We start from the raw sequence: 10055 nt of genomic DNA, 5'->3' as shown, positions 1-10055 counted from the left end.
CGCGTAGGTTGGATTTGAAATTCTGGAATGGTAAAGGGGTCTAAATTATTTACCTTCTTGACGTTCCTACAAGGTTAGTGAAAAGATGATGCGAAATGTACAACTGAGACAGCATGTAACGATACTAAACCGGCGACGATCTGAGCACCGCTCCTGGCGGTGAACCCCCTCACGAAGAGATTTACCCACGACAAATCCAGAATAACAGGTTACAAGAGTTTCACCTCTCAGCCTTTCCGGACGCAGCCGGCCACCTACTGGTTCATCCCCTTCTTCCTTGCCTGCTCCTCCCCAACTCACAACTAAATACTCACACAAAAAGAAAACCCCACCTTCAGCTTAACGGGTCCACTCTGGTCCATGGACTAGCTGGTTAGGCCTCCTTGTGCGAACCGGCCTGCTCACAGGATTTGAATATTCTGTGACACAGCAGTATATTGAAACTTTGGAATAGAACTTCAATCTTGTATAAAAATAATTTTGGCGAGGTGAAATCTTAAAATTTGACACTGATACTAAGCTATAACCATAACAGTTTAAGACTTGTACTAAGCTGAGAGCACGATTATGAGATTAGAATTTTGTGTGCTGCATGCAACTCACAATTTGTACTAAGCTATAACCATAACAGTTTAGAAATGCACAACTGAGACAGTAGTATATTGAAACTTAGGAATTTAACTTCAATCTTGCATAACACTGATACTAAGGCCATGTTTGTTTGGGCTTTTTTTCGGCTTCTGGCCACCAAAAGTTGTTGCAGACTGTCAAATGCCCTAGTTTTTCAGCCCACTTCTATAAGAACCGCGTTGGTAAAAACCGTCGAAAATCAACATGAACACATAATCGGTCGAGTCGTCGTGATAGTAGAAATCCATCGCTTTCTAGATCCTGAACCATTTGGACCACTTCATCTTCCTCCGCACATAATCCCCACAATACACAGATTCTTCTCACAGCCAGATTATCTCCACAGACATATTGACGAAACACAAATTATTAAACTGAGAAAGGGAAAAGACCCTAAAAAGCTGCTCAGGTTCGCAACAGGTAACTAACTTTTTCGATTCTCCAGATATGACTAGTCAGCGGAATTTTACATGTAAGCAAGCAAGTGTTCATAAGAGAGTGCTCCAATATATACTGCTAGAGGCAAATGCTTAAATCAATGTAAGGGAAAAGACTTGAAAAGTTATGAGTAACTTATAAGGCTTCCAATTAGCATATTTTGCGTAAGTTTTCAACTTGAAAGAAACTCCTGGAGAAATAGTATCTTCCAGTTGTAGAAAGTCCTTGGTCAAATGTAGCAAGAGAATTATTTTCAGTAAACTATATTACTGCAAGAAAAGTAACAATTATGAAAATGTTTAAAGTAGGAGCAGAATAAGGTCCTCAGTGGTTAAGTACCTGATGGTCACTGTTCCTACATGTTGATGCTCCTGCAAAAAATATTATTGTTGGTGCAGCAGTTTGTTAGGTCAAATTAAGTAATTAACTGATCATTTGTTTCACTGTTTATTGAAATCAGTGACTTAATGAGTTAAAACTCTATGCTCTTAGCATCTTTAAAGATACTTATGCTGCAGGATAGTGGTAGATAATAGAAGAACAGACATGGTGCGAGGGTTATATCACTGATTCACTGTGTATGGTGCAGTGGGGAGAGCTATAGAACTAAGTGCCTCGTGCCGTGGCGTGAGCTATATAACTAAGCCACTAGGTCACAGGTTCGAAGTAGCCTCTCGGCCACTCTGTATTTGTGGTGGAAGATTTACCACGATTTATCCCTCTCAAACCCTACTCATGTGTGAGCCTTTGACATTGGGTCTCCCCTGCTCCTGAAGTGGTAGGTAATAAATCGTGTCTCTTATATAAAGAAAAGCTTTGTGAAGTACCAGTAGCTCTAACAGAGAATGTTCTTAGGCCGTTGTAGCTCTAAATTGTTGAATAATTTGTTTCACTCATATCACCATCTTCATTTTGACATCCCTCAATGATAGAGAACTATATATGTCCTCCATATCAGCCATAGAATTCCGCCAGCCCTCAATGAAAGGATTAGTGATGTTTTTGGGATTTTCAACTGTCCAAGTACCATTTGCCAATTGTGCAGGAATGATGGCTCTGAAAGCAGCAGAAGCTGATCAGAACTTATTCCCATTTGTTGACGCTTTGAAATCCAAACACCTGTGCCCACCAGCGAGCTGTCTGCAGACATTTTGTCCAATACGAAGACATAAACATAGGTTGAATTGAACAAATATCCTTCAACACCCATCTGAGTCACTCATAACATAACTGAACGAGTGGTAACTAGATTGAAGGAAACATTATGTGGCAGCCCAAAAGATCATTCATTGATTGTTCTAAGTTCTAACTTGTCAATTATGCTTTCAACAAATCAAACAGCACACAAGAATACTTGGCAGAGAAGTCCAATAACCATATAAGGACTAGTTTGGGAACTCCATTTTTCCAAGGGATTTTCATTTTCCCAAGGGAAAATGAACTAATTAAATCCGTTGGAAAAATGAGATTCCCAAACTAGCCCTAATAACATTTTCGGTCTATTAGTGGAAACATCAAGCATAATGGACAGCTGTTTCTTCAAGTTATTACCCATTGTCCATTGAGAAAATATCTCAATTTGCTCCTTCTGATACTATTTATTCATGGTAAATTAAGATTTCATAAATTTTAATTAATAGTGTGATAGAAAAGATCTGTAGACACACATGTGAGCGTATGCATATGAATATAACCATGTATTTTGCATATACGAGTAGATGAGTGCTTGGTCAGAAGATGACCGCTTGTGCATTTTCTGTAAAATGAATGTGTTGGCACATAAGCAACGTAAAATAATAGAAACGGTCATTTTGTTAAGAAAACTCACATTGTGAGATTTAGAAATTGCATGCAGCACACAAACAAATGCACTGGAACATTAATCATTAGATCATCACTAGAACAGAAGGATTGATGCAAAACTTGTAATGGTGAAATCATCATTAGAACAGGCCACTGATAATTCAACTCTAAATACATACATTCCCTGTAAAAGAATATCATATGACAAGATTGGAACTTTTGTCAAAACCAAAGGGGAGTCTTTTTAGGCTGTGCAACCCCACATCAAGAAACAAGAATAGAATGCATGAAAGCTAAAAAAAGAAGACAAAATATCCAACGCGCAGTAATAAAGTCTCTAGGAGAGTAAGAAATGTTATCAGGAATATTGCTGCAGAATTTAAGTTAGGTGTGATTCACAAATTGCATCATATAATCAGAGCATACTCAGGTTAAACTCAAAGAATCAGAAATTCAAGTTAGTCTTGACCCCTAAGTGGTCAGCCTAGTTTATATTGGTCAAATTCACTGCAAATGAGTTTGAGGAGTGCCTGTTCTGAGAAAGCCAGGGCTGGCATCTTTGCCCTTGCTTTCTGTTGTTGTAGATCTCGAAAGAATACTCACGACCAATGCTATAGAAGTAATGAAGGAAAACAAGAAACATCTGAAGAGTAGATTTATTACAAAGTGATGCGACTGAATTTCATAACAGAATAGCTATGCTCATATTTTTATTCATTTTGCATGGCTATCAACAGATATATTGGCTTCTTATTTTAATTGGAAAAATCAGCCAACATGCCTCCTGTTTGAGCCAGGATCAAACTAGTTCTTATCATCCAAGTGGCAAACAAACTTAACTACAATACATTCCATCATATGTCACGGCATCGCTCACTCCTAGAGGTAACATTTTGTCTTGAACATCAACAGAACGTGATGCTGAACAGATTCCTCAGTTTAATTACTTTGGATCATAAGTATCAACAATCGAACAATTCCTCAATCCTCACATATGAAAATTTCAATGTTAAAGGGTGGAGAGGGGAGAAGCGCACCGCAAATAAGCAAACAAACAGGAACTTACTAGCAAAGTTGCAATCTCCTATTCTCCCCGCACCCTCGACCACGTTCTTCTTTAGCGCAGACACAATAGTATACAGATGCCACAGCCGCCGATGAGAGCGCGTTATTCTCTAGTCCAGAGCTCTATTCCTCCCCGAGGATCTCGAACTCTTGCTCGCGGAGGTGGGTGATGAACCGGACCGGCTTGTCCTGGCCGTCCAGCTTGAGCTCGAACTCTACCTTGAATGGGAGATTGGCCGTGATGCGCTTCCCCTTCCAAACGCCGATGTACTGCTTGACGACGCCCTCCATGCCGCGCAGGTCCAGGCCGGGCGCCTTGGCAACGTGGTGGACGCGGACGGGCACCGTGACGCGCACGCGCTTCCCGACCTTGGGCGCAGCAGCGGCCTCCTCGGCAGCCACGTCATGGGACGAAGACACGTCGCTGCCGACGGCCACCCGACGCTCGATGTGGAGGCGCGCGCACCACCGCCGCGGCTTGGGGAGGAGATGGCAGCGAGCGGGCGTGGAGACGGGAGGGAGGAAGCGGGGGCTGGGTTGGAGGGGACCTGGCGAGGTGGAGCTGGAGGGGGAAGCCACGGCAGTGGCGGTGGCCGCCATGATCGCCATCGGGGACGGGAAGGTTGGTGGGCGAGTGGGGAATTGCGTCGAGCAGGCGGTGCGCACGTGAGAGCTAGAGATGCGGGAGCCGCAGGAGGATGACAACAGGGCCGGGGGCCAGGGTCCGGGCCTGCGGGGGCTGGCCGCGGGTTTCTCGGGTTAGACCCGGTGGGGCGGTCTGTGTGCGGCGGGTGGGGAACTGAGGATGTACTTTTTCACCCGCGGGTTACGGGCTCTCGTTCTGGATCTTGTATCCACCAGGATCCTATCTGTTCTCATTTTTTGAGTTTGTTTCTTTCAGTTCTTTTTCAGCTTCTATTATCAGTTACGTCTAACTTTTCAATTTATTTTTATAAGAATCGTTTTATTAAAAGTCTAAAACGAACGTGAACATAGAATCGGACGATCTATTGTAATAGCAAAAATTCATCACTTTTAAGATCCTAAACTCTAAGGACTCATTCATTTTTTCCGCACGTAATGATCATAATATTTAGATTCTCCACAGTAATCTTGTCACAACAGATTTTCAAAAAAGCTGTTTAGAAAAAAAGCTGCCCATTCTAGGATGGCAACGGGTTTAAAACCCGCGGGTACAGAGATTACAAACCTATACCCGTAAGATTAATGTTAAACCCGCACCCGCTACCCGCGACGGGTAGCGTACGTTACCCAAACCCGCTACCCGCGGGTTTATGACATCCGCAGGCACAGTCATATAATAAATATTTATTAAACTGATAAAAACATGTATCGATCTTAGCCAAAAGTTTTACGAGTTCCCTAGCGCCTGTAGTCTTTTTTTATATCATTTGATTGACTCTGTTCATTCAAAGCTTTCGGGGTGGCACTAAATTGAGATGCATGTGCTCTACAGTCTACACAGACACACACGCGGGTATGTGGGTTTGCGGACACTGGTACAACATTTTCATACCCACGAGAAAAAACCCGTCGGGTTGAGAATCAAACCCGTTTCCGTACACACGGGTACAAACTCACACCCAAACCCGCATCCTATAGGGCTTTTACGCGCGGGCACGCGGGTAAAATGTACCAGATGCCATCCCTACCCCCTTCGCCCGCGACTCTGCTTCTGCTCGCCAGCGACGTCACCGCATCTTGTAGGTGTTGCTAAGCTACCATCATCTCCGCCTCTCTCTCTGGTACCGCTCGCCGCCGGCGTCTCTGTCAGCTGGCAAATAGGCTGTTTGTCGACGAGACCCGGTGCAAGTACCTCCTGTTGTTTCTGCTTGTATTTTCTTCTACAGAAACAGGAGTACCTCTGCATCCAGCGCGGTCTTCTTCTGAGCTACATTGTGAGATTCTAGTTGTGCAAAAATCGATTTCAGAGCAAGGGCGTGCTGGTGCTGGATGAGGTTCCTAGTTGAAACTTGCAATACAGGGTGCTGTTTGGGTGCTTGATGCTACCTGTAAGGGGCATCTTCAGAGTCATGTGACTCCAGAGTCCAGACGGAGTGAATGCAATAATGTACCTCAATTTTAGATCCCATGGTTGACAACGTAATTGATTGTTTGAGAATGTAGTATCGACAGTGTATTCTCGAGAATGCAATGCTGGCAAAGTAATGAGTATTGTGCGACATTGTATTGAAAAGAATTTTGGAGTATAATCTTGAGAATTCAAAAGAATTTGACAGCGGCAAAGAAAATGTTTAACTGACTTAACCCATGTAAAAAATGAAACTCAGAAAATCATCATATTGAACTGGACTGTGCTATTATTTTGAGGCACTCTTTCCACCACCGATCTGATCCCTACATGTTCTGTGATCTGCTGTTCAATCAATGCTGCTTTTCTGGGAGTTACATCACTAGTAGTATGGGACAGCGTAACCTTTGAAAATTGAGCACCACTGCTGATGTAATGTGAAAATTGCACAGGACCATCTTTGCAAATTGAGAGCCACATTTTTTTTCCAAACTAGAGGTTCACATCTCATACTAGTGAGTTCACAGCTCACATTAGAGGCAGACATGACTGAGTTCACAGGTCATAGTTTATTAGTGAGTTCACAACGCAGTGAGGAATGTCTGCACTTTGAATATCCACCCTCCTGCTCAACCAAGTCTTTTCAGCACATTTGCATTCTCATGCACATCCCTCTTTTTCTTTCTCTCATCTTCATCCCTCAAACCCAAAATCACGTGCAATCAGATGCAAAGTATTCTAATCAGGAAACAAGTGCGGTTCAAACCATTCTAATCAGATGCAAAGTATAAAGGGAGGAGAGGACAGTTCACTGACGAACCACACCCAAATTAATGTATAAGCCTATTCCCAATCTATTTGCATCATCCCTGGCCGAGAAAAGAAAATTTTGAAGCAGTACGCAACTGTTGGACAATGTTTCATCCAGCCATAACAGAAACATGTACCCTTGCTTTAATGAGCACGTGCACCAATTTCTATATATTAAAGTTGGGACCAATTTCTATACATATTTTTTTCTCTATAATAACAACACTTATAATCTAGCTTATATCCGTGATAAAGCGCGCCCAAGGGCGCGCACCAGCTACTAGTTCAAAACAATGCAGTCCATGATCCGCTATGAGGCCGTGACCGATTGACATGGGAAAAACAACGCAAACCATGACAGCAGAGCAGGCATACCTGACGATCCGCGCTCGACGATCCCGACCTGCCGTTGGATGCGAGTTGAATCACGTTGAGCTGCATACTGACCTGACGATCCGCAGTCGGCGGTCGTGGACGGACCTGGCGATCGTAGTAGGCAGCGCAGAATCACGTTTGATCAATAGGCTGGGGTTTACAATCTCGGACGGAAATCTCTGGAATTTTCTTGATTTTGGTGGGTCCAAAAAATATATGTTTACGAAATTGGCCTTTTTTTAATATAAAATGTATCATTTTTAAAAAACTTAAATCTATTTAAGATTTCGGAAATTTCCTTTTCGTTGGGGTCCGAAATTTTTTCTCTCCGAAACTGTAAATCCTGCGTGGAGGCCCTCGACCTCGAGCGCCCTGCGGTTGCCCTCGAGGGCCTCCCCCAGTCCCCGGCCGCCACTCGTCCGCCGACCTGTTTATTTTCACTTCCACCGCCATCGTCACTTAGGGTGTGTTTGGTTGCCTGCACCTGCGCGTGCTTGCATCGCGGAATGCGGGTAGCTACTGTTTGGTTGCTGTGAGACAGGCTATGCACGTGCGAGCTCTGTGTTTGGTTGCCTGTATATAAATTTGGATCCAAGCTCGCACGATTTTTAAAGCATCCTGAGCCAGACTCACCAGATACGCGTATCTCTGGAGCCAGGCTTCAATAATCCTGGCTCACACAACCAGGTTGGTAAGAGAAACCAACCAATCAGGCCCACGTTCGCCGTTCTCATCACTCCATCCCTACGTCCGAAACAATAATAGCCCAATCTGCACATCGCCAACCCCCTGTCCCATGGTGTGCAGCAGATGCATGTAAGAGATGTGCTCCCTGCGGCATTATTTCCTGTACCGACAAATAAAGCCGCCTGTCCATGGGTTACTTGGTATACGATCGATCAATCTCCACGATCCCCAGCCTTCCCGATTCACTCAGCTGCGTGCTCCGAGCTGCCCTGATCCTCAGCCGCGGGGAGGGTTCCTACTTCCTACGCAGAGCTCGTCTGTGGTTTGGACGATGCCAGCCACACTCTTATCTCTGGCGGTCAACCAGCAATAACCCGAACCGGGGCTATTTAAAACCTTGCTTAAAACCCAAAACTTTGTGAGCATTCATCTACCTAGCTTCTTCAATATGTCCACCTTTTATCTTTCTTCAAACACCATGTCATCATCTCCCAATCCTTTATCTTACTTCAAACGACATGCCACATCTCAATCCTTCATCACCGACAGCTGACAAGCTTACCCCCACTATGGGCATGATTGGTTTAGGTGGTCCAGTTTAGGCTCTATGAGATTTAGAGCCAGACATAGTTAGACATGTATACAATGGACCAGACTTATTTAGTTAGTTTTGTTTATGGGTTCTGCCAGGTCTAGCTAGATTTTGATTGGTTCGTTGCATCAGAAAAAAAGCCAAAAAAAGATTCATATAGCAAGTAAGGTTTGGTTTTGTTTAAAAAATATCAGGTACACAAAATTGAAATCTGTTTCTTAATTAGATGCATTAATAAATAGATATAACAAGAAACTAATTAAAACATGGTCTTGATTTCTGTGTCCATGCTTGGTTGAGTCCATATGGCCAAAATGATCGCTCCTGCTGATCAGCATGATCCTAAGGCACTATTTGGACCTGGTCAGCCTTATGCAGTAAAAGATACAGACAACCAAACAACAGGGTCCATGGAGGCAACCAATCACGCCTATATCTACTACCAAGTATGTGTCCGTCGCCTTGCTGTCTTATTCGACTGCTTAATGTATCTCGTATGTCAAGTCATCCTCAGGCCGTCTTCTTCGGTGGATCATATAAAATATAGGACATGACACTGTAGATAACACAGTTGACAGAGTAAAGTTTTAAATAGTAGATAAGATAAGAGATCTGTTGAGGATGGCCTAACGTTGTAGCCATCTAGCTCAACCCATTATCATATGGACTCACCCTAAACCACAAATAGTAACCTTGGGCCAAACCCTAAGGCCCATTTTGTGAAGCTACGTCAACCATACCAAACACTCGTTTTCATCTCTCTTTCATGAGTTAGGAGCTGGTTGAAAGGGAATTAGGCTTACACCTATTTCCTAATTGATTTTGGTGGTTGAATTGCCCAACACAAATAATTGGACTAACTAGTTTGCTCTAGTGTATAAGTTATACAGGTGCCAAAGGTTCACACTTAGCCAATAAAAAGACTAAGAATTGGGTTCAACAAAGAGAGCAAAGGGATAACCGAAGACAGCTCTGGTCTGGCGCACCGGACTGTCCGGTGCACCACCGGATAGTGTCCGGTGCACCACCGGACAATGTCCGGTGCACCAGGGGACTTCACGCTGAACTCCTCACCTTCGGGAAAATCCAGAGGCGCTCCGCTATAATTCACCGGACATGTCCGGTGTACACCGGACTGTCCGGTGAGCCAGTGGAGCAACGAATACTTCGCGCCAACGGTCACCTGCAGAAGCACTAAATGCGCGCCAAAGCGCGCAGAAATCAGGCACGCGCAAAGTGGTGCACCGGACACTCTACAGTACATGTCCGGTGTACCACCGGACATCCAGGCGGGCCCAGCAGTTAGAGCTCCAACGGTCGGAACCCAACGGCCTGGTGATGTGGCTGGCGCACCGGACACTGTCCGGTGTGCACCGGACTGTCCGGTGCACCATGCGACAGACAGCCCCACCAAACGACTAGTTTGGTGGTTGGGGCTATAAATACCCCCAACCACCCCACATTCAAGTCATCCAAGTTTTCCTACTTCAACCACTTACAAGAGCTCTAGCATTCAATTCTAGACACACCCAAGTGATCAAATCCTCTCCAAACTCCACACAACGCCTTAGTGATTAGTGAGAGAGATTTGCTTGTGTTCTT

General features: G+C 44.2%; 1 protein-coding gene across 5 annotated transcripts; it reads right to left on the bottom strand.

Moving 5' to 3' along the window:
* Positions 1 to 631: 631 nt before the first annotated feature.
* LOC100193300 (uncharacterized) lies at positions 632 to 4720 on the bottom strand. Of its 5 annotated transcripts, none has more exons than XM_035964512.1 (4): positions 3938 to 4720; positions 1896 to 2208; positions 1408 to 1439; positions 632 to 1337 (listed from the first exon to the last, which is right to left on the bottom strand). In XM_035964512.1, the coding sequence occupies exon 1, from the start codon at positions 4543 to 4545 to the stop codon at positions 4060 to 4062; it is 486 nt and encodes a 161-aa protein (XP_035820405.1). In that variant the 5' UTR covers positions 4546 to 4720; the 3' UTR covers positions 632 to 1337; positions 1408 to 1439; positions 1896 to 2208; positions 3938 to 4059. The 5 variants fall into 5 exon arrangements, 4 of the variants coding, with proteins under 4 accessions (XP_035820405.1, XP_035820406.1, XP_023157210.1 ...); XM_035964513.1 differs by having other exon boundaries at positions 632 to 1292; positions 2096 to 2208; NR_159664.1 differs by having other exon boundaries at positions 1043 to 1292; positions 3938 to 4569.
* Positions 4721 to 10055: the final 5335 nt, after the last annotated feature.

Source organism: Zea mays, chromosome 2 (assembly GCF_902167145.1).
Source record: "Zea mays cultivar B73 chromosome 2, Zm-B73-REFERENCE-NAM-5.0, whole genome shotgun sequence".
Taxonomy (NCBI): domain Eukaryota; kingdom Viridiplantae; phylum Streptophyta; class Magnoliopsida; order Poales; family Poaceae; genus Zea; species Zea mays.
This window is presented reverse-complemented; position numbering and strand designations above follow the sequence as displayed.

Bases quoted from the DNA above. Each gene is read 5' to 3' on its own strand.
- LOC100193300 (XM_023301442.2), bottom strand. From the start codon at position 4,545: ATGGCGATCATGGCGGCCACCGCCACTGCCGTGGCTTCCCCCTCCAGC.